Source organism: Cervus elaphus, chromosome 12 (assembly GCF_910594005.1).
Source record: "Cervus elaphus chromosome 12, mCerEla1.1, whole genome shotgun sequence".
Taxonomy (NCBI): domain Eukaryota; kingdom Metazoa; phylum Chordata; class Mammalia; order Artiodactyla; family Cervidae; genus Cervus; species Cervus elaphus.
Window position 1 is genome coordinate 74,367,288 of NC_057826.1, and position 25,873 is coordinate 74,393,160.

The following is a 25,873-nucleotide window of genomic DNA, read 5'->3' on the forward strand; positions in this document are numbered from 1 at the left end:
AATCCTCAATAAGGAATGTAGAATTCCACCATTCAGTAGTAGTGAGGCACCATTCTCTCTGCAGAAGCTGAATGGAGGGTCTAGACTTCCATTCCTGCCTGGCAGTAACAAAGTGCCCCTCTGAAGACTCATGATGTCAGTAGCGGCTTAATCAAAAGTCTAAATTTCTACCCCTACCCAGCAGTAATAAAGCATTTCTCCCCGTGTCAGCAGAGGCTGAGTGGAGAGCATGAATTTTCACTCCCACCCGGTGAAAAAAAGAGAGGGACGAGGGGCATGACGATAAAGAGCGGGCGCGGCCGCCTCACGGGGAGCGAGGGGCGGACGGCAGGGCGGGCAGGGAGAGCAGGAGTGCAGACAGGAAGGCCGAGAAGCCAAAGGGCGAGGGAGGACCCGGAGAAGGAGCGGGAGAAGAGCAAGCACAGAGAGGGCGAGAAGGACCGGGAGCGGCACCACAGAGGCAGGGACCACGCCGAGAGAGCCAGGAGCAAGAGGTGAGGCGGCTGCGGCGCGCTCAGCGACTGTCCCTGTCGCGTCTGAACCTGCGTGACTGCCTGCTCGGACCGTGCCGTCCTTTCAGTTTCTAATATTGGTGGTTTGCAGAAGAATAAATTGTGTGTGTTGGTGCAGAGTGCTCTGTGCCAGTGCTCATCATCCCTTCTTCATACCAACAGCCCTAGTTACAGGAATTTAATATTTTTAAAAATTTACATTGCTGTATATTCAAAGATTTGTTTTGTTAATATGCAATAAAGGCTTAGAAATTTTAGTTTTATTCCTTAATTGGTAAATATGCTTAACTGTGGAATATATTTACCACCTCTAGTGAATGTCCTTTCTATAATGACTAATTTGAGAGTAATGTGTACTCTGTAAGTTTGTTTTAAATTGCACTGTTTTTAAAGAAACTCTAGAGGAGCAACAAAAAGCCAAACAACTTTGTAATCAGATTATATTAATCATTTCATTCTGCAGTTTTTGACCAAGAATCGGAAGCCCAAGGAGTACATGTATTGCTTTTAATCTGCACTCACTGATGGCTTTTATTATTGTACTACAGCTTTGTGCTAGTCCATTATTTTCCTTTTCTTTTCGGCTCTTCAGAAACTTGAATACTTAAGCTTGTACATGATCTTGTGTTTTGCTATCCTTTTTACTGTAAAATGTAAATATTTTAAGGGATATTTTGATTCCAAATATGATAAAAGAATTTCTCAAAAAAAAAAAAAGGTGCCTTCCTTACTCCCAACAAGGAAAGGTGTCATTGGAGGCCTGCTAAAATACAAGATATAAATAAGATTTAGAAAATCATAAAATAATACCTAGTTAGTCCAGAGTACAACAGAAAAACAACTTGTCATACCAAGAACCAAATGAATACCAAAATAACACCAGATGAACACCAAAACAACACTGATGTTGGAATTATCTGAAAAAGATTTTAAAGCAACTATCATAAAAATGCTTCAATGAGAAATTATAAATAAGCTTAAAACAAGTAAAAGAACAGAAAATTTCAACAAAGAAATAGAAAATACAAATTAGAACAAAATTGTATTTCCGTTGGCAATCTAAATTTCCAACTTAGAACTTAAAAATAAAATAACTGAAATTTAAAACTAACTGAATGGGCTAAAATAGTACAAACAGAGATGACAGAGGAAAGAATATGTGAATGTGAAGACAGAACAATAGAAGCTACCCTATCTAAACAATAACAGGAAGAAAAGAGATAAAAACAAACACAAACAAAAAAAAACTCTCAGGTACTTGTGGGACAATAACAAGAGATCTAGCGTTTGTATGATCACAGTCCCAGAAGAACAAAAAGAGAATGAGAATGTCTTAATTAAAAAAAAAAAAAAAAGGCTACATTTCCCCCAAATTAGGTGACAGGCATAAACCTACAGATTCAAAAAGCTTAGCATATAATTCCTAACAAGATGAACCCAAAGAAAAATCATACCCAGAACATCATAATCAAACTTCTGTAAACCAATAAAGAAGAAAACATCCTGAAAGCACCCAGAGAGAAAAAATGCATTACCTACAGGGGAATAAGAATTCAAATGTTAGATTTCTCATGAGAAATCATGGAGGCCAGAAAGAAGTGGTACACTTCAAGTGCTGGAAGAATGGTGAAACTTGAATTCTTTATCCAGAGAAAATACCCTTCAAGAAGGAAAATTAAATAGACATTTTCAAATGAAGGAAAACTAAGAATTTTTGTCAACCAACCTAAGCACAAAGCAAGATCTTTGAAAAAGGATCTTGATCTTGGAACATTTGTAATGAAGAAAAAGACAATGAAAAAAGTAAAAATATGACTAAACATAATACACTATCCTCCTCTTGAATTAAAAAAAAATTCTGTTTGATGGTTGAAGCAAAAACAAAATTGTCTGTTGTGGTTCTCTGTGTAGGTAAAGGAAATATTTAAGACAACTGTATGATGAAGGAGCATGGTAAAGGGATCTAAATAAGGTAGTTTTCAAAATTTTGCTCAAAATGGTAAAGTAAAAATAGTAGACTGTGATCAGTCTTTTATGTATAATGTAATATCTAAGCAATATCTAAAACACTACACTTAGAGGAAAACATAGGTAGAACACTTGACGACATAAATCAAAGCAGGATCTTCTATGACCCACCTCCTAGAGTAACGGAAATAAAAACAAAAATAAACAAGTGGGACCTAATTAAACTTAAGAGCTTTTGCACAGCAAAGGAAATTATAAGCAAGGTGAGAAGACAACCCTCAGAATGGGAGAAAATAGCAAATGAAACAACTGACAAAGGATTAATCTCTAAAATATACAAGCAACTCATGCAAGTTAATACCAGAAAAACAAACAACCCAGTCAAAAAGTGGGGGAAAGACCTAAACAGACATTTCTCCAAAGAAGACATACAGATGGCTAACAAACACATGAAAAGATGCTCAACATCGCTCATTATTAGAGAAATACAAATCAAAACTGCAATGAGATAGCACCTCATACCAGTCAGAATAGCCATCATCAAAAAATCTACAAACAATAAATGCTGGAGAGGGTGAGGAGAAAGGGAACCGTCTTGCACTGTTGATGGGAATGTAAACTGATACAGTCACTATGGAAGACTGTATGGGGAGTCCTTAAAAAACTAGGAATAAAACTACCATATGACCCAGAAATCCCACTCCTTGGAATATATCCTGAGGAAACCAAAATTGAAAAAGATACATGTAACCCATTGTTCAATGTAGTGCTATTTACAATAGCTAGAACATGGAAGCAACCTAGATGTCCATCAACAGATGAATGGATAAAGAAGTTGTGGTACCTATACACAATGGAATATTACTCAGCCATAAAAAGGAATGCATTTGAGTCAGTTCTAATGAGGTGGATGAACCTAGAGCCTATTATACAGAGTGAAGTTTCAATCAGAAAGAGAAAGATAAATATCGTATACAAATGCATATGTGTGGAATCTAGAAGAATGGTATCAATGAATTTATTTGCCAGGCAGCAATGGAGAAACAGGCATAGAGAACAAACTTAAGGACATGGGGGAGAGGGGAGGAGAGGGTTGGGATGTATGGAGAGAGTAACATGGTAATGTAAGTTTTTATGTTTTAATGTAAGTAAAATAGATAGCCAACGGGAATTTGCTATATGACTCAAGAAACTCAAACAGCAGCTCTGTATCAACCTAGAAGAGTGGGGTGGGGAGGGAGATGGGAGGGAGCTTCAAGAGGGAGGAGACATATGTATAACTACGGCTGATTCAGGTTGATGTTTGACAGAAAACAACAAAATTTTGTAAAGCAATTATCCTTCAACTGAACAATAAATAAATTAAAAAAAAAAGACACTCTAGAAAATTAGGACTTCCCTTGTAGCTCAGCTGGTAAAGAATCCACCTGCAATGTGGGAGACCAGGTTCCATCCCAGGGTTGGGAAGATCCCCTGGAGAAGGGAAAGGCTACCCATCCCAGTATTCTGGCCTGGAGAATTTCATGGATTGTATAGTCCATGGGGTTGCAAAAAGTCAGACATGGCTGAGCAACTTTCACTTCAATAGAAAATTAACAGAATGAAAACACAGCCCACAGAATGAAAGGAAATATTTGAATATCATGTAATTCGTGAGGAACTGATATCCAGAATTCATAAAGGACTTCTTTAACCCAGCAAAAATGAAACAACTGGATTAAAAAATGGGCAAAAGGGACTTCCCTGGTGGTCCAGTGTTAAAGAATCTGCCTGCCAGTGCAGGGGACATGAGTTCAATCCCTGATCCAGGAAGATCCCACATGCTATGAAGCAACTAAGCTCATGCACCACAACTTCTTAGCCCAAGTCAGCTCCTGAAGCCTGCACACCTAGAGCCTGTGCCCTGCAACAGGAGAAGCCACTACAATGAGAAGCCCACATACCACATCAAAGAGTAGCCCCCACTCACGACAAGACCCAGCACAGCCATAAGTAAGTAATGGATTTGAATAGACATTACTCCAAGGAACATATAAAATTGGGTCAATAAACACAGCCAAAATGTTTACCATCATTAATCATTAGGGAAATGCAAATCAAAACCACATTGAGATACCACTTCACATTTACTAGGATGGCTATTATCAAAAAAAGAAAAAAATTACAAGTATTGAGGAGGATGTGGAGAAATTTGAACATTTGGCATTGCTGGTAGGACTTTAAAATGGTGCAGCCAAGGTAATTCCCCGGAAGTTAAGTGGTTAGAATTCGGTGCTCTCACTGCCAGGGGCCTGGGTTTGATCTCTGGTTGGGGAACTAAGATCCCACAAGCCATGTGGTGTGACCAGAAAATTAATGGTGTGACCACTGTAGAAAATGGTGTGACAAACACCTCAGAAAATTAAATAGAATTTGCATATGATCCAGAAATTCTACTTCAAAGTACACAGCCAAAAAGTGAAAGCAGAAACTTGAATAGATATTTGTACATTGTGTTCATAGCAGCAATATTCACAACAGTCAATAGGTAGAAGCAACTCAGTGTCCATTAAATAGATGGATAAACAAAAGTTTATCCATTATACATAGGAATAAGTCTACATAAGGAGGCAGGAGACCTGTACTCTGAAAACTGTAAAATGGTGATGAAAGAAAATAAAGATGACACAAACAGATGGAAAGATAGACCATGTTCTTGGATTGGAAGGATCAATATTTTTTAAATGACCGTATTACCAGGAATTCTCTGGTGACCCAGTGGTTGGGACTTCATGCTTCCACTCCATGGGGCACAAGTCATTCCTTGGCCAGGAAACTAAATAAAGTTGTGTGGCACAGCCAAAAAAAAAAAAAGACCATACTACCCAAGGAAATCTACAGACAAAATTCAATGCTCATTCATGAAAAAATATTCTAAGTTAGGAATAAACAGAAGTTATCTCAACCAGATAAAGAGTATGTGTGAAAAATCTATGGCTAACATCATACCTATGGTAAAAGAGTGAGTATTTTCCCCCCAAAGCTGGGAACAAAGCAAAGATGTCTGGTCTTACCACCCTTATGCATCATAGTACTAGAAATCCTAGCCAGTACAAGAATGAAAGAAAACAAAAATCATACGTATTGGAAAGGAAGAAAATTCATATTTGCAGATGGCATGGCTATCTTGGAGATGAATCTACAAAATTCTCAATGCACTGAGAAAATTCATTTCCCAATGAATCTATTAAAAACCTGAAACTACTAGAATAAGAGTTCAATAAGGTTACAAGATGATGCAAGATCAAGAGAACACTACAAAACCCTGATGAAAGACCTAAACAAAGGGAAAGTCATACCATGTTCATGGATTAAAGGACTCAACATTGATTAAAGCCATCAATTCTCCTAAATTGATTTATAGATTTAGTACATTTCCTATCATAATCCAAGTAAGATTTTTAACATACCAATGTATTCTAAAATGCATATGGAAATGCAAAGGAAATAACTAAAACAAGTTTGAAAACATAAAATAGTAACGTGGAAAGAAACATTCTACCCGATTTTAAGACTTGCTATATAGCTGCAGTTAAAAAAGTACGATATGGACAAATGGATTAATACATTGAACAATGGAACAAAAGAGAGAACCTAGAAATAGACCCATACAACTATGCTCAATTCATTTTTGCCAAAAGTGCAGGAGCATTTCAGTGGAGGAAGGTATTCTTTTCAACAAACGGTGTTGGAATAATTGAATAACCATAGTCGTAAAAAAAAAAAAAAGAACATCCTTCAGTTTAAATCTCTCATCTTATACAAAAAATAACCTTAAATGAATCATAGATTTAACATAAAAGCTAAAACTCTTAAAATTTTTAAGAGAAAAACATAGAAAATTGGCAGGGCCCAAGTCCTGGTAAAGAATTCTTAGAAATGACACTAAAAGCATGATCATAAAAGAAAAAGAACTGATTACTGGACTTCCCCAAAATTTAAAACTTTTGTTCCACGAAGTCTCTGTTAAGAAGATGAAAAGCCAAGCTACAGACTGGGGGGAAACATTTGCAAGCCATCTAAATGAAGGACATGTAGCTAGAAAATATAAAGAACTCTCAAAACTTAGCAGTTTAAAAAATCCAATGATAAAATTGATAAAAACATGAACGGCTATTTTGCCAAAGAGGGATGTATGGATAACAGATAAGCACATGAAAAGATGGTCAACACCATTAGCTACTAGGTAAATACAAACAAGCAAACAAAACCAGAAAACCACTACAAACCTATTAGAAAAGTGAAAATATAAGTGACAATCCCAAATCCTGGCAAGAATGTGGAGAAACTGGATGTCTCACACATTGTCCATGGGAATGTAAAATAATACAGCATCTCTGGTAAATAGTTTGGCAGTTTTTAATAAAAATAAACATGCACATACTACTCACCAATCACCACAAAATGTCCACAAAAACTGATACACAGTTATTCATAGCAGCTCTGTTTGTAATAGCTCCAAACTGGAAACATCCCAGATGTCCTTGGCCAGATGAACAATTAACAAACTTGAATACCCACAGCAATAAACAGGAACAAACTATCAATATATGTACCAACTCAGATGAAATTCAAGGGCATCTTGCTGTTGGGGTGGGGAGGAGCCATACTCAAAAATCTCCATACTGTCTGATGCTATTTCTATAACTTCTTGAAATTTTAAAATTATGGTGATGAACAGGTTAGTGGTTTCCACAGGTTAGGGATGGTAGTGGGAGGATGGGGGAGCACACAATGGAGTAATAAATAGTACAGGTGTTCCTTTGTGGTAATGGGACAGCTCTTTACAATACTGATTGTGGTGGTGGTTACGTGAACTTATGCATGTGACAAAACTGTGCAGAAACACACACATATACAGGGAAGAACTGGTAAAATCTGAATAAGGTCTGGAGTTTAACAGTAATATGCCAGTACTGGCTTCTTATTTTTGACAAATGTGCCATGGTAGTGTTAAGATGTTAACATTAAGAGAAACTTAATTAGGGATGAGAGAGACACAAGGAGTTCTCTGTACATCTTTGCAACTTTCCTGTAAATCAAACATTGAAATCTTATTTTTTATAAAAGAAAAACTTAATGTGATGCCACTAGGCATCTTTAAAATTAGAAAGAGAATATAGCAGGTAGGCAAGGGTATGGCAAATACTTTTTTTTTTCATTTATTTTTATTAGTTGGAGGCTAATTACTTTACAATATTGTAGTGGGTTTTGTCATATATTGACATGAATCAGCCGGAGAATACTCTTTATCCCAGTAACTTCATTCTTAGTTTCATAGCCAGAAGAAATAGATACGTGTTCAAGAAGACATGCTCTAGAATGTTCATAGCAGCTTTATTCATAACATCCAAAATCAAAAACAGTACAAATACCTATTCACAGAATGAGTAAATTGCAGTATATTTTTACAGCATAATAGTCTACAACAGTGTGAACATGCAACAATAGAGATGAATTGCACACGATGTTAATCAAAAAGCCAGACACAAAAAACTACATATTATATCATTTGTTTGCAGTTCAAAATCAGGCAGAAAGAATCTATGGTGTCAGGATAGTATGCTCCTGGGATGGTGGTATAGTGATGAGAAGAGGGCATGCATGCATGGGGCTATAATGCTGGTGATTTTCCAGTTCTTGACTTCTAGCTATTGTGTGTATTCAGTGTGAGAAAAGTTAACAGCTACACACGATTTGTGCACTTTTCTATGTTAATTATACAATAAAAAGTTTACCAAAAGGAAACACAAAGTGAGATACCACTACATACTCATTAAAAAACCTAAAATTAAGAGGACTAACAATATCAAGTGTTGGCAAGGATGTGGACAATTGAAAATTTCATTTACAGTTAGTAAGAATATATATTAGTATAATAACTTTGGGGAAAGTGTTTTGCAGTATCTACTAAAGCTAAATATACACATATTATATGACCCCCAAATTCCACCCAATTATATACCCTACAGAAATGTGTACATATGTGTTCTCCAAAGACAGGTTTAGGAATATTCATAACAGTACCATCTCAAACTGAAAATAGTTCAAATGTCCTTCAGTGCTGCTGGAGCCTATTAAGATTGATTATAGCCCAGAATCATGTAAGTTAATGGGGAACAGGAGTCAGCGTATTCCAGCCTCTATTTTCCCACTTCTCAGACGATTCTGGAAAGCATTACAATGTTGTCTCAATAACACACCTTTATATTGGCTTTTCCTTAACTAACTCTCCCCACTTCATTACTCCTGTCTCCCAGGATCAATCCCTCAATAAACTACTGCATCCAAGTGTTTTCTTGGGGAAGCCCAAACTTCCACAATACTATTCCATCCATACATTCTTCAAAAAGAGACACAACCTATCTAATGGTGACAGAAGTCAGAATAGTGGTTACCTAGTGGTGTAATGACTGGAGGGGGCATGAAGGTTTCTGGGGTACTGATATCATTCCATATCCTGATCAGGGTGGTATTTAAACAGGCATGTTCACTTTACCAACAGTCAAGCTATATGCTTAAAATGTATGCACCTTATAGTGTGTGTGTGTGTGTATACACTTTAATTTAAAAAATTAAAGAATGCAGGTGTTGAAGAGTAGGAGAGCTGCTTACTAAGGTGAGAGTGGGCCATGTAAGAAAAACTGGACTTTATTGAAAGACAGGTTAATTGCAATGGGTACATCCATCTTTCTGGATAATGTCCTTTCTCTCTCATTCTCGGCATCAGATCGATTATTACGGGACTTGTTAGTGGCTGACATTGGGAGAGGACTGTGAAATGGTGCAAGCAAAAGCACTGAAGTTCACCTGTTAGGAAAGCACTTCCTTGAGACAGGCATAGGCATTACAACATTCTTCCAGGTGTGCTGTGAAGTCAGTTCTTCAGCCTTGCTTGGCATTTCTGCTGGCTGTTTTTAAGACTGCCTTACACTAGGCTAACTCCTTCATTTCTTCCTCTCTTCATTCATACATCAAACGTGTCTTTTTGTGTCAGATACTGTTAAGCACTTGGGATATATTGGTGAGCATTAATAGATGTGGTTCCTGCTTTTATTGTTTCAGCTCTAAAACTTATTAATCAAATAATCATACAAGTTGTGTAATCAGTGCTACAAAGATTCCTGGTTCTGAGAGCCTACTGGTCTACTTAGGAAAGGTAGGGAGGATTCCTGGAGTGACACCTGAGCTAAATTCGAAGGATGAACAGAAGGTAACTGGACAAACGAGTAAAGGTGGAGGGAGAAGAGCATGGGGAGTAGGGGGGACAAAGAGAAGTTCCATATGGTTGAAAAAGACAAGACCAGGAGCATATGGTGGAGCAGCTGGACAGACAGGCAAGGTTAGACCATTGATGCTTTTGAACTGTGGTGCTGGAGAAGACTCTTGAGAGTCCCTTGGACAGCAAGGTGATCAAATCAGTCAATCCTAAAGGAAATCAGTCCAGAATATTCAGTGGAAGGACTGATGCTGAAGCTTCAATACTCTGGCCACCTGATGTGAAGAACTGGCTCACTGGGAGACCCTGACTCTGGGAAAGACTGAAGACAGAAGGGGATGACAGATGAGACGGTTGGATGGGATCACTGACTCAATAGGAGTTTGAGCAAGCTCTGGGAGTTGATGATGGACAGGGAAGCCTGGCATACTGCAGTCCATGGGGTCACAAAGAGCAGGACATGACTAAGTGACTAAACTGAACACTTTGTTAAGAAGTTTTGTCATTATCCTAAGGGCAAGTAAGGCCAGGGGGGTTTAAGCTGAAAAGTGCCATCATTTTATTTTGAAAACACTACTGTGATTGGTGTGTAGTTAAGTGGACTAGAAAAGGATCACAGTGGGTATGATTATACACGAGGCTACTGAGCAAGCCAGGAGAAAGGTGACGGTAGCCTGGCCTGGGATGACGGCAGTCAAGATTTCGAGAAAAAAACACAACAGTTGTTTAGAAGGCACATGGGCTTTAACACCAGCTATTAATATATGGTGTATCATCTTTATTTCTAAACAGCAAATAATTATGTTTACATGAGCTAGATGCAAATGTACATGTGTGGTTAACCTTGGTTGATGTTTCACTAGCATACTTCTTACAAAAAAAGGTGTGCCCATGTTGCAACTGAATTGTGCCAGGATATTCTGAAACTGATAGGTGTCAATACTGCTTAAGGAAAACAACTGAAGATTGCCACAAAACTGCCAAAAAAGAGAGCAGGGGGAGAACATGGCTAGGGAATGAATGATGAAAAAACACCCAAGGGCATTCCAAGGGAGGCAAAATGAAAACCAAGTGTACAGAAGACAGGCAGGAGGCTGCCATCTTGGTGGGAAAAGTTGAAAAATGACTCCAGATACACCAAAGCTAAGACAGAGCTTTCCAAGTTCTGCAGAGATTTATGGAAAACAAACCTTCGAGTCCCTTGTGTGAAGACTGCAGAATCCTTGAAGTGCGGAACTCTGCTGGGGGTGTTAGTATTTCGAAGGAAGATGTCCATACTTACACTCAGGTGGACACTGGACAAGAAAGCACAACTGCAGGGGTGTGCTGCCATGTGCCTGATCCCAGGTGGAGGGGGGAGGCAGCAGGGCCCTGGGTATGTACCCAGGTAGGTGCAGGCCCCACCAGGATGGATCAAGTTTGTATGCCCAGGTTAAGACGGAATGCAAACACTGACAGCAAACACTGAGGTCGTCCATCTCCCAAAGTGTCATGAGAAAACAAAGTGAGGATGCTGTCAAAGGCGGTTACTCTGCCCAAGGCAGGGCTGAAACACCTGTAGTTGGAAGGTCAGTCCAACATGGGGCACCTGGAAAGGACAGTACAGGCCACCACAGGATTTTCTGCAGTTATGCAGACAACTTCCTGGCAACTAAACCCCAGCAACTTCTGAGAATGACCTAGTTGCTGCTACCCAACAACTTTTGTGAAGAGTGCATATAAAATTTTGAGGAAAGGTCAGGTTTGGCTGGATCAGGAAACTAACAAAAAGTAAAACACAGGTTCCAAGCAGGGAGAGAAATTTTGTGGGTGAGGCTGGGCTGGCAGCTGGCTCTAGCCTGCTATTCAGCAGACTACCTGGTCCACTACAAGCTCTCTGGTTAGGCTGATTTCTCCCAGAAAGACTAACAGGGTGTTTGAAGTATGACCTTGTTAACTCTGCTTGAAGGAGCAAGTATCCTTCAAGGCAGGGACAAAACAGGCCAAAAAAACCCCTAAACCCCAAAAATGTCCATACATCAAAGTCCAATATAAGACTTCTAAGTCTGGATGGAAACTAGTAAAGCTGTTAACCAAGGACCAAGCTGGAAATCAACAGGTTCACTTTCCTCCTACCCCCAACATGTCTCATAGTCACACCATCCATTCATTATTGGGGCTTGTCTGGGTCAATCTGTGTCATCAACTCCCTCCACATTAATAAGTCCTTTTGGGAGAGACTTTTCTTTGGACATTCCTGCAATGGTACAGCCAGGCGCTTCTCATGAATCACGCACACAGCCTCAAGGCACTGGGTCAAAGAATGCAGTCACTGTTCTATCCTAACAAAGAATAATTTTTACAAATTATTCAGCTCTTAACCTGGCACTTTTCAACAATGCACTTTTCCAACGATTAGGTCCATGAACCACTCCAGTACTCGGTGGACAGATGGGAAGAAAAATGGTGGATTTTTCCCAAAAGAGTAGATTACACAACAGAGTAGGCTTGCGGTTGTAGATGTCCTTATGCTAGGGAAATATTCAATTTAGGGTCAAGGGATGTTCTAGGTAATGTTCAGTGTTCTAGGGAAGTCTTCAATGTTAGTGCCTGGGGCTCAGTAATAAGTAATTTTCAACTCCAGACATGGAACATCTTGGAAACAGTTGCATTTGTTCATGTAAGTTTGAGTTAGTAATCAGTTATCTATTACTTGTTTAAACACTGCTCAATATTCTCTAATACTACCCAAGGCGGCAGTCACATAGTACATGTGACTACTCAAGTTAAAATGAAAATCCAACTCCTCACATTTTGGGGGATGAGGCTGCACAGCTTGTGGGACCTTAGTTCTCAAACTAGGGATCGAACCCAGGTCCTTGGCAGTAAAAGCCCAGAATCCTAACCACCGGACTGCCAGGGAATTCCCCACATTAGTCACATTTCAAAGGCTCACTCACAAGGCTACCATATTGGTCAATGCATGATGAAACATTTCCATCATCTCAGAAAATTCCAGTGGACTGTGCCTTTTTTTGGGGGGGGGGGACAGCAGCTTCTTATTCCCTGTATGTCTTAGGTTACAACTCCTTCCCATTAACTTGTTTTGTCTTTTGGCATATTCCTCATTACATTATCCCTTCTCTCTTCCTAACCTGCCTTGTAGTTTTAATTCAAGTGGTGGGGGAAAGAGTCCCACTCTAGCTCACAATAGGACTTTTAACACTCTCTAAATAGGTCCTACTTTTCATAACTGGGGTTCTACAATTTTTTTTATAAACTTGAAAGTTACTGACACAACCAGCTACTGTTTTGAGGCTTTCTCCTTGATAAATTTGATTAATAAAAATTAGAATAACTTGGAACCTTCGAAATCCCTAATCTCTTCTCTAAACATCTAAAATTCTGCCATTCCAGTCAGGTAGCCATCTATACCCAGCCTTTTCTCTACAGTTTAACTGGCCCAATTTTTACTTTATCCTTAATGTTTCTCCAAACACTAAATATCTTCCAACATAATGTCCCTTATTATTCAAACATCACAGTAGAAATACCTGTTCTCTATTTGAGTTACAGCACTGATAAAACAAGGGAGACTCTTTAAAGTTACTTAGTATCCCCACTCTGCATTATTATATATAAGATTTACTCATCACCCTCATTTCTGTCACACATGCTTACTACTGTTAACTAGTTTCTACAAGTAATCAGGATACTACTTTTTCTTTGACCCCTCTGAATTCAACTGAAATGCATTTTCTTGGTCAAGGTGATCTTAACTAGGGTCCCAAAATTCAAACCCCACTTTATACCGGTGCAGCTGAATTTTCCTCATATTAAATAAAAAGGTCAACTGTACAGAACTTTTTAATGTGGCTAAGTCCTTCGTTCTCCCAAGTTATAGTCAGTAATGATGCGTCCTGGTTCTCTCCTGAAAATAAAATTAGTTCATCAGTGATCAGTCCATGGGGTCGCCAAGAAGTGGACACAACTTAGCGACTAAACAATGGTCAGTCAGTGTGGTCACAGGCCAGCCATGTGTTCTCAGAAAAAGTACATTTTAAAAATTGATTTCTAAATAAAAGTACCCTAAAGCTTCAAGGGTATTAGATTTCATGGTATACTGAGAAAACCCATTATTCTAAATTTTATATCCAAGCAAATGCAACACTGTATTTTACTTTGTATTGAGCTTTCCATAGGTTTTCAATATTTGGTTTCATATGGAATGAAAAACAGACACTTTCATGCCTGGGCTAAGTGGTCCAGTATTTTAAAATACTGATGGCTAGCAATCTCAAAACAGCTTTTATTAGCATCTTAGAACTTTGACCTAGAAATTTGACCCTTCTTCTAAGGATCTAGTTTATTTTCTTGTCATCAGTTGTGTGCTAAATTCTGAGTTTGTGTAACATATGAGAACATATAAAACAAGGTAGTTAGAGAAGTATTTTTGACCAAGGTATCTAACAAAACCTACTTGTATACAGTGATATGAGATACAAGGGCAGACCACAGTTGAGCCTTTCCCTTCTATTCTCCTTTGTCACCTGTTATATAAAATGATTTATGGAACCTTTATAAATAGGACATGACTTCTGTCCCTACCAAGTTGTATATAAATGCCTTTGAAACAGTAGCAACTTTCTGGGGAATCCAAGGTTTGCATAAGTTTTAACAGCCCAAACTAACCATGTTTTTGTCCTTCCTGCCAGAAAAACTGAAGCATGAAACATGAATAAAAAGGGCCTTTCAGGACAAGGCAAGCATCACAAACCTGAAAGCGGTTTAATAAGTCCAAGTTTGGGTGCTAATTAGTACCATGCCTATAATTAGCTTGCATGGACTGAATTAACTGAAAGTAAAATAAATGTGTGACACTGTCCTCGCAGTTTTGTAGGTAGGAACAGACTACAGAAGACCAGGAAAAGAGAGCTCTACAATTTTCAGTAAACACTGACTCGGGCAGTGTCAGTGTCTGTGACTGACAGGCACAGACTCGGAATCCATTCGCTAACTGGGGCTATAAACAGCAATTAAAAAACAAAATGGAAGAAAAGAAAAGTTTCGTTCTCCAGCTGTTTCATTCTTGACATATTTGAACCTCTTCTACTTAAGGATGAAACAATTCAGCACACAACAAAAATCTCAAAAAAGGTGCCAATTGGATCACAAAACATTGATGAAAAGGCTTAAGGATGTTCCCAAACTTTTTCATTAGGCTTTAAAAGCCATTTTTGCAAACAAATCTCCACTTCAATCCGAGTACTTGTCTCTGTGATTCAACACCCACCCCAATGAAACCTAAGTTGAAGTGTATGTTGGTATGCATAATAATTATGACTCAAAGATAAATATATCTAGTACATTCTAGGGGTTTTGTGAAGGCTGCTGTGAAACAAAGAATTTGAAGTAAACAATTATAAAATACAAAAATAAAAAAATCAGGGTATTTATTTTTTCTCCAAATTCCTGGTTTAATAAGGTCTTGTTTATTTTGAGAAAAAAAGGTCCCAAACATCAGGCTGTTCACAAAAATAACCCACAGTATCAACTTTAGAAAACAAATCTTAAGACTATTACACTAGTTATTTTTCTAGAGGATGCATTTAACATGCCAACTCTCATTCACAAAAATACATTGTTACATTTGTGTTGAACAGCCCCACATAGCACTCTTATGTGGGGTATAACACACATACCTCTAACTCAAAGCTGCTCTCAGGGTCTACTCAACTAACGAGACTGCCTTTGTAGTTAGGGAAGCAACTATCGTATGAATGGAGAGAACTGTACTCCCTGTATAACAAGAGATTATTTTGGAGACAGTTGATAAAAACCATACATCCTTTTTATTGTTAAGTCATAAAGAGGTATCAAAATTAAAAGCAAAAATTACAGGGTAAGACTTAACATAACTACTAGGAGGGTCAAAGGAAGTGAAAATGGGACTAGGCGCAGGGCAATATGAATTAATGAACATGGGAAGGACAAGGATGGGGAGAACAGTGAGCATGTGCTGAAGATACTAGGGGAGAGGATCTGGTGAAAATTTTGATCTTAGACAAGCGCCTAGGTAAAGAAATAATGGGACAAGATTTCTAAACCCCGCTATGTGCTTAAGAGTCATCCTCGCCATTGGCGCTGTCTCTGTCATCCTCTCCTTCCTCAGCCTCTTTTTCATCATCCTTGATCAACTCCAGCTGTGAGAAACAGACACAAACAGGATGGAGTTAGAGGCACTCCATGTGTCCCTGACCCCCCCTCCACCACCTCTTTCTTTCCTTTCCCGTGGTTTTCACCTGGTCATCCCCCCGATCTTCATTATCATCATCATCCAGTAGGTCCCCCTCCTCAGCAGAGTCATCTGCACCCCCCTCAGACTCCATCTTCACATTAGTCTCATCTTTCTTCAGGGAGCTGCTGCTCTGCTCCTCTTCTGACTTATCATTCTTCATCTCTACTGGGGATGAGAAGGACAAGTCTGTCTAGGGGCAAGTAATGTCCACAGGATGTAGACAATCCCCACTAACAGATCATAGAACTGCAGCACAAATCTAAATCCTCCCACAAAATGCCCTTCCCAATTCAAATGCCACAAGTTTCATATTCAGTTGCTTTATACCCCACTATTTCAACATATACTTGCAACTAGCTTAGGTAACTAGCTCTACTTCACACCCAACAAGTAACAGGACCGCTTACCTCCTTGTTTGCTCTGCTCCTTTTCAATTTTTTCCAGGCTTTCCAGTAAAGAATCCACTTTTTGTTTTATCTGGGTTAACTCCTTCTTAATGGTCTGAAGGTCATCTCCTTTCACTTTTAATAAAAACAAAAACCTAGATTAAAATCAAATGTACCAGAAGCTACCAGATAACCAAACACATTCCCCTTCTAGACTATATAACAGTAGTCAACATGAGATCCTTGGAGAGACAATGGAGCCTATCTATACCAGACTGTCCTAGTAATGGGGTGGGGTGGGCGGGGTGTCACTGATCTTCTGATTATTAGCTGAAAACTGAATCTAATGAATCTATTCCCTTAGCAGCAGCATTATTACTTTTGTAAGCCTGCTTAAAAAAAAACCCCTCAATTCTATTTTAAAGCATTTTCTAGTTTTAGCAACATTATTTTTATACACTGAATGGGTGTTGCAACTCCTTAAAATCTAATGAGTTTTATGAGTTTTTCAAATTACCAAGGCCTTAAGGACAGAAGGCTGCCTAGAGCTGGCCCCTTAATCACTATTTTCTCATCTTCCATTATTTGATTACACAAAGTTATTTGTACAAACATTATAAAAGTTTTTAATATTATTAACTGAGCTGATCTCTGAATTTCAACATATAAGAAATATCAGAACCAGAAAGCTGCAGTAATAATACTTACACTTTCCAGACTTAGAAGAAGATCCCCGCTGTCCACTTTTAGAATTGAAGCCACTTTTGCCCCTTCGTGAGGTGTTTCCTGATACACGCTGGCGTTTTGAGGGCACTACAGCCCGAGCAATAGGAGGAGGAGGAGGAACACGTGCTGGGTAACTGTACATCCTATTGGATAAAAGGAAAACAGAATTTCTTCACAACTAAGTCAGGAAGATTCCAACAACTGTATCCTTATAAAATGATATATTATTGTCAATCATCTAGCAATCACTTCTTTTTGCTAGGTTAATTTCATTCAAAAGGCCAATTTATTCTTTTTAATACTGCAACTGCAAACATACACATACAATGGTTGCCTTAAGCTCTGGACATAAAGGTTCCTGTGTACAATGGCATTACTGATAGAACCTTACTTTTTACAATGAATAGCCTTTGCCTTTGATCTTATTCCTTTCATATATGTAATATTATAAGCAAATAAAGTACTCACAAATGACTGCAATGAACCAACTTTGCAAACAGAGCTATTATTAGCTAAATCCCTGGCATTTTCACCCACAGAAGCATACAAATAATTATCACTAGTTTGTAATATTAGGTTGAACCATATAACTTCCATGATTAACTGCCTTTGGCCTATATAAACAGGCACTTCATATGGGTTAGCTGGGTGTACATACCACTATCAATTCTAACAACATTTAGCATAAGCTCCACTCAAAGCTCCAACAGAGGGTATTGTCTATCTTGTTCACTATTCACTAGTGCCTAAATTCAATGCCCAGCACACACTTAGCTCTCAAAAATTACAGATTTTTCAACTGCTGCTTCCACTGAGTAAGTAAGTATTCCCGTGACTGCTAAAGATATACCAAAGTGATGGCATGGTACAGGTGCTTACATTTGTAAAGAGAAAAAAATACAACAAAAACCTTCCCACAAGGACAGTAGTTCCAGAAAGTTTTTATTTCATGTTGTTCTTTTTACAAAAGCCTGTAGGGCATAAGTTAAGACATACCAGTAGGAAAAAAACTAGTAATTCTAGCTCTGAACTTTTTTAGCTATTGACTCCAAGGCCAAGAACAATCCACCAACTGTTCCCCCGCCTAACTTCAAAGTGCTGAAATTTTAAAACCCATATATAATGTGATCCATCTCCCTCTTACACACCTCATCAGTGGCTAATTTTCTCTGAATTTGTAACAGTCTCCAATCCTGGCAGTGAGAACATTGATTCTGCAGTCTCACAAACAATTCTTTCTTCTGCTCAACCTTAACAATATAAAAATGTTTCTATTCTGTTTTAACAAGACAAGTAGGTATGACAGGAACATCTTCCTAATTTAAGAGTATGTGTGTACTGCCAAGTGAGGGAATAACTTACTATTAATCCTAAAGATTTTAGTACTGACCACCCTATACCCTTCCTCTTGAAACACAGTAGTTACTGATTTCCCATGTGTCAACGAATCAACCCTTGGTAAGTTTTTAAAACAGTCATGCCTTGTTTTAAGTCCAATAAGGAAGTCTGAATCCTAGGAAATAGGAAAGTTTAAGATTCTGATTCAGAAATAGGCTCATGCTTCTGCAGAGGTTTCTTCTCAGTAGAAGAGTACTAACTGAGCTGTGTGTCAGTTTTAATCCATTTATGGGAATTACCAAAAGAGCTACTTAGTAACTTTTTATTGTAACTACTTTCTTCTTCCTTTTCTACATAAAGCTATTTGTCTTTTGGCCCCAAATTTTCCAAAGCATAATGATCCAGAAACTATAAAATACCAGTGTTCAGAAGCTACTTTCCTTTGTGATACTCTGTACAATTTCTGGGAGTAAAAAAGTGAGTTACCACACCTTTAGGCATGAAACAGCTCATGCCTGAGCCCTGTTAGATTTAGAGGTCTAACCTACCTTCCAACCCATTCACTCACTGGTCTCAGTCTCCAAACCAATGAACTAGCCATTCCGGATTCCCTACGCTCTAAGGCACTTAATTTCTTTTTTGAACCATACTACTTCATCTTACCAGGGGATATATCACTGTAACAAAAATGAAGAAACACTGTATGTTTTTGATTTATGTAATAGCATCATGAACACAAAGGAAGTCAAACGCTTTAGTTCTCTGAAGAAAAATGTATTTTAAAAGATCAACTGGTTATGCTGAAGGGCTTTTAGGGTCACAGAACTTAACTGCTGCTTAAGCAAAAATGGGCTCTCAAAAAACTCACAAAGATTCCTCCAAGGAAGTTTAAGTAGACCATGCCTTAAAAGATGCCAAAGCTCACCAATGTGAAAACATGAGAAAGAGAAAAAAGAGAAAAACCACACCTACTGAGATAATCTTTATGGTTATAGACTAGATAATAGGAAGCTTTCTATAACAGCTTCAAGAACCAGGTACAAACAAAGTAACTACTTCCCCCACAAGAAAGTTATATAGTAAATCACAGGAGGTTAATGAAAGAGCTGAATTCTCCAATTACAAAGCCCAAGCCATTAAAAAGTCTTCATGAAAGTTACATTGTTACCAGAGAACAAGCATTGAACACTTAAGAGAATTGTGACTCCACTGAGTTCAGAACCTGGACACCAAGTGTTGGTATAAAATCTAGTCAAAATAAAAAGACAACTAAAGTATCATTTTAAATAAAGCAAAACACTTCTGGACACACATTAGCTAATAATCTAACAGAGAAGACCAAAAAAAAAAACCACCCTCTATCCTAATCTCCAAGCTAAAACATGAGCATTACAAGGCCTTTATTAATGTACAGGCATTCAAAGGCAAGCTTCTTCAATGACCTCTGGCCTCAGAAAACCTGATTAGTAATACATCTTAACTACTATCAAAGTAGAAACAACTAGAATAAAGTATTGGCAAAAACCTATATTCTCCAGAATGTTTACTTAATGAACCATAACTGTTTCTGGTCCTAAAAATTGGATAGATTTAGGCAATCTATTAAGATTACCGCCCCCCTTACAATACTGACATCAAATTCAGTTTAAACACACAATCTCATTATAATTTCATTCAAGGGTTAGGAAATATTTTTCTCCCACTATATTATTTTTCATTTGCAACAGAAAAATCTCAAGATGAAGTTTCTTCCTGATTACCTTTGATTTTCCTAGAAAAGGGTCAGATTTTATAGGCTACTATGTTTGGGGGGGCTTTAGGATGTCAGACACTCCCTCAAACTGTCTGCTAAAATTCTGTGAATGCTTCAATTTACAACAATCTACAACTTATACAACTTCAATTTTAAGTTTCCCAATATATCAACACATTATGTAACATTATGCTGTACAGATTTTCTACAAAGAAAAGGAGTTTTACAACATTTATCTACCTGGCCTTGTGTGGATGAAGCAGTTATCAACTACTGATACTCATGAATGCCAGAATTAAAGAAACTGTTCAAGAATCAAAGTCTTCCAGGCTTTCCTGGTGGTTAAGAGTCTGCCTTCCAATGCAGCGCACGTGGGCTCAACTAAAAGCCCACATGCTGCAACTACAGAGCCCACGTGCCACAAGGAAAGAGTCCATGTGCTGCAACTAAGACCCAACAGTTAAAAATAAATAAATAAAAATTATTAAAAAATCAAGGCCTTCAGTAATTGGCATCTTTGAACATTATACTCTTTAGAAACTTATTACTGAAGACTATGGTATACAATTCTTTTAAACACATAATTTAAGAACCAAAAAATTCTAAAGTTTACCATAATAAAATTTTAATAGTCCGTATTTTCTTAAAATCTCAAAAGTTTTTATTTTATGAATGAGTAGACTGTTGCCTTTAATTACCTAAGGGAAAAGTGCTAAAAATGACTATGAAGCATTAGTCACTCAGTCATGTCCGACTCTTTGCAACCTCATAGACTATATATCGGAGAAGGCAATGGCACCCCACTCCAGTACTCTTACCTGGAAAATCCCATGGATGGAGGAACCTGGTAGGCTGCAGTCCATGGGGTCGCTAAGAGTCAGACATGACTGAGCGACTTCACTTTCATTTTTCACTTTCATGCACTGGAGAAGGAAATGGCAACCCACTCCAGTATTCTTGCCTGGAGAATCCCAGGGACGGGGGAGCCTGGTGGGCTGCCGTCTATGGGGCTGCACAGAGTCAGACACGACTGAAGTGACTTAGCAGTAGCAGACTATATGCAGTCTGCCAGGATTCTCTGTCCATGGAATTCTCCAGGCAAGAATACTGGAGTAAGTTGCCATTTCCTACTCCAGGAATCAAACCAGGGGTCAAACCCAGGTCTCCCACATTCTTTACCATCTGAGTTACTGAGGAAGCCTTTCCCTCGTGACTATGTAACATGTTTAATTCAGGTTTACATTAAAATAAAGCTATGATGTATCAGTATTCACCTTCAAACCCACTGTTTTCATGATGTGAAATTTACTCTGTTGACCTTTAAAATAAATCCACTAGTGAAATTCTTGTAATTTGTTTTATTTCTAAATTAAGAAATAATTTCTAATTGTTATTTGTAGGCACCCCTCCACAAACGGTCCTTTGACTAGTCTGGGAGAAACCAAACTGGATATGACTATAAACACTTGTTCTGATAACATAATTTACAGGAAGAGTGCCAATTACTAATGTAAATTTACACAGTTGTACTTTATAGTCCTTAACTTTCTTTAAACTGCTCTTTTGGTCCATTAAGGATACAGATCGTCTGTATGACAGTTAAAATTAAAACCAGCAAGTACTGCTCAACTAAAATGATTAAGGGACTTAATGATAAACAGGTCTGCTGTGCAGGATTCATTCAATATATAAGGGCAACCAAAACATCAAATTTTAACTGAGTTTCTTTTCAGCTACAGGAAAACAAAATAAACAGGAAAAACAAAAAAACCACAGAAAAACAAAGGTTTATCATTACCTCTGTAAGGTTTAAGAACCTTGCACAAAGAACAGTGATCAAAGTTGGGGAACACCACACGCACTGATACTTACAAAGAGCAGGAATCAATAACCTCTACATTTGTAGAATCAATGAAAGCAATCAATAATTGACTCTAATCTTCATTTGAAAAGTACTGGTGATATTAGTATTTAGAGGTACTCTGGCTAAGTCAATGATACATTTGATTAAAATATGAAGTCGCTTAAGTTAAGCAACTATACTGAATTTTCTTCATGGATTCACTGGTAATCTACGTTAATCTAAAACTATGTTTCATGGGAGGGCAATTTGAAAATTCACCTAAAATAATCTGGGTGATAGAACGCAGATTGCTTTGAGTCCTTTGAAACAGGACTAGACCCAAAACAGTATTAGGAAAAATAACTGTTTCTAAAACTTTCCATCCATGTGATGGATGGAAATCTTTTCAAGTCTGCTCAACTTTCAAAGAATTACACTATTACTCAATTGTCATGAAGTACTCAATAGGGCTTCCCTTGTGGCTCAGACAGTAAAGCGTCTGCCTACAATTCCAGAGACCCGGGTTCGATCCCTGGGTTGGGAAGATCCTCCAGAGAAGGAAATAGCAACCCACTCCAGTATTCTTGCCTGGAAAATCCCATGGACTTGGAGCCTGGTAGGCTACAGTCCATGGGGTCGCAAAGAATTGGACACGACTGAGCGACTTTATAAACACTCCCAAATATTACTCTGGATGTTTCCAAGATAATGTCTTAAACTGTCAATGTGGTCCAATTTTTTTTAAAGGCTAAAACTACAAAAGGAGATCAAACCAGTCAATCCTAAAGGAAACCAATCATGAACATACAAAGGACTGATGCTGAAGTTCCAGTACTTGGGCCAGCTAATGTGAAGAGCCAACTTATTGGAAAAGACCCTGATGCTGGAAAAGACTGAGAGCAGAAGAGGGTGAGAGGACATGAGATGGTTGGATGGCATCATTGACTCAATACACCTGAGTATGAGCAAATTCTGGGAGATAGTGAAGAACAGGGAAGCCTAGCTTCAGTCCATGTGGTCATAGCAACTGAGCGAATGAACAACATTTATGATAAATACTGTTTATAAACAGTAAGTTAGAAGTAAGTAAGTAACTTAGAAACACATAAGATCATTCATTATTAAATTCTCATGTTGTCAAGCCAGGTCAGACTATACCTCTCTCACTTACAATAAAATTTCTTTAAAGGAGTTGTCTGTGAAAACAGATTTGTGATCGTCAGGGGACACGGTGGAGGAAGGAGTCGACTACAAGAAGCTTCACAGCAAATTTCTGGGAGGTATGGAACTACATCTCGATTGCACTGGTAAATACATGGCTATGCAGGTAAAAATTGTACATCCAAAGAGTAAAATTTAAGTTTTGTATGACGTGTCTGCTTCCCTGGCGGCTCAGTGGTAAAGAATAAATATGCCTGCTAATACAGAGGACAATCCCTGGGTCAGGAAGATCCCCTAGAGAAAGAAATAGCAACCCACTTGAGTATTCTTGCCTGGGAAATCCCATGGACAGAGGAGCCTGGCAGACTACATGGAGTCGCAAGAGTTGGACACAACTTAACGACTAAACAACATGATGTCTCCACAATTTGTCTTTCCATTCTCTCTTCAATCGCCTTATAAAGTGTTGTGCCCCCTCCATTATGAAAACCTACCCTTGACCCCAATGAACTCCACACCTGCTACTGCCTAATAAACATCTCTCAAAGTGGATGTCTTAAGGAACTTATATTAACATATCCACAACTCAGCTGTGATATTCACCCCAAACCTTTGTTCCGTCTATTTTCTTTCCCCTTCACTGTTCCTATAAATTCCTAGCCAAAACTTTGGTGACATCAGTGATTTCTCTCTCAGCCCTCACAAAGATCTGGAAGAAAACATGTCTGCATTAACTTCAAGATACAACTACTATTCACCACTCCCACTGTCACCTCCCTGGTCCTTCCCCAAATGATTATTTGTCTGCATTAATTCCATCAGCCACTTTCAGAATAATCTAGTTAAAATAATAAAAAAAAAAATAAGATCCTTTCTGTTCAACTATCTCCAATGGCCATCCCCCAATTCAGAGTAAAAACTAAAGATACACAGTATCTTAACATGCTCTGTATGTGTTCAACCTGTCCATCTTCTCTGAGGCCATCTATTTTCCACTAGTACCTGTGATACTCACAGTATTTCATAGTAAGATCTTAACAAATATACACTGAGAAAATAGATTTTCCTAAACTGGACTCTAGGAAAGAATTTATCACAAGTCACATTATCAACAACAAATAACAAACCAATTCATCATTTAACTGGAAAGCCAGTAGGATTCAGCTCCCCTTTTTCTAGTTTTATAAAATCTACTGGGAGTTTTCCCCTAAGAAAATTAGTTTATTATTGAAAAAAGCTCAATAATAATTTAACCACAAAACTGAATCCTTTTTCAAGCTACTGATTACAATATAAAAATAAGATCTCGTGCCTATAATGTATATAATTTAAGACTATTATGCCATGCTTCCTGTAAGGACATCACAATTTTCCATTGATGAGCTCCTGCTATTATACATTTTGTACTCTATCAATCTGTTGTTCCTCTTGCTGAACTATTCTATGTCACAGTAATAAGATACTTATCCCTGTAAAATATAAGTCCTGGAAAAGAAGTTTATCCACCTAAATAAGTCAAATTCTATTTGGTGGACTTCATTTCTTGTTCCTCTGATTATAGTTTAAGAGGGTATCAAAGTATGTGTTAGTTGCTCAGTCATGTCCAACTCTTTGTGACCCCATGGACTGTAGCCTACCAGGCTTCTATATCCATGGGATTTTACAGGCAATGATACTAGAGTGGGTTGCCATTTCCTTCTCCAGAGGATCTTTCTGACCCAGGGATTGAACCCAGATGTCCTGCATTGCAGGCAGACTTTCTACATCTGAGCCACCAGGGAAGTCCTTGCGTAAGTATAATCTTATCCTATTTATCAAAAGGATATCTCCTCTTTTTTTCCTTGAAAAATAACATTAGTTTCCTGGATATTCTTTCAACATTGTCAGCTTGTCCTAAAACTAGTCTGGGTTCCCTAACTTCTGAAGAGCAGTCCTTGGTCCTTTTATTTCTTATACTTAGGACTAACTTTGTAGCACTCTAAGATCTGCAATATCAAATCAAGTAGTAACTAGCCACATGTGGCTATTTAAAACAAATTTAAAATTCAGTTCGGCAGTTACATTAGCCACATTTTCCATATGTGGCTGTCTATGACACCAATAGTGCAGATACAGAATACTGACCTCATCACACAGTTCTACTGGACAGCATTGTTCTAGTTTGTTCCTTCCAGACGTCTACTTACTTCCCATATATAATTTCCAAAGAGTCTAGAATTCTATGATATTTAAAAGAAAAAAAAAACTAAGAGTAATAAACTTCAAGAATGATAGTATCAGTTACTGTATCCAGAGTCTTATACCCAAAATATATGAAAAAGCTTTTCCCAATATAAAACTGGCCACAGAACCTGAATACATTTCTCCGAAGAGAAACCACCAATTAGCACATAAAAACTAAACATCAGCTTTTAAGAAAATGCAAATAAGAACCACAAAAAGTTAATCCTCACAACAGAATAGCTTAAATAACAAAGACACAACAAAAACAGATGTTGGCAAGGACGTGGAGAAATTAAAAACCTCATACATGGTTCAGTTCAGTTCAGTCGCTCTTTGCAACCCCATGGACTGCAGCACGCCAGGCCTCCCTGTCCATCACCAACTCCCGGAGTTTACTCAAACTTATGTCCATTGAGTCAGTGATGCCA

The 25,873-nt window shown here is 38.1% G+C and overlaps 1 protein-coding gene across 11 annotated transcripts in view; it reads right to left on the reverse strand.

Annotated features, from left to right (window-relative positions):
• Window positions 1-15,169: 15,169 nt before the first annotated feature.
• The window catches only part of HNRNPC (heterogeneous nuclear ribonucleoprotein C), a 45,116-nt gene continuing 34,412 nt past the window's right edge, over window positions 15,170-25,873 (reverse strand). For 9 of the 11 annotated variants that reach the window (XM_043919461.1, XM_043919469.1, XM_043919463.1 and 6 more), the window contains 4 exons: window positions 17,110-17,270; window positions 16,423-16,536; window positions 16,020-16,180; window positions 15,170-15,920 (listed from right to left, as the gene is read on the reverse strand). In XM_043919461.1, the coding sequence (XP_043775396.1) occupies window positions 15,837-15,920; window positions 16,020-16,180; window positions 16,423-16,536; window positions 17,110-17,270 (520 nt within the window). In that variant the 3' untranslated portion in view covers window positions 15,170-15,836. The remainder of the gene's footprint in view (window positions 15,921-16,019; window positions 16,181-16,422; window positions 16,537-17,109; window positions 17,271-25,873) is intronic. The other 2 variants (XM_043919471.1, XM_043919468.1) reach the window with 1 other exon arrangement.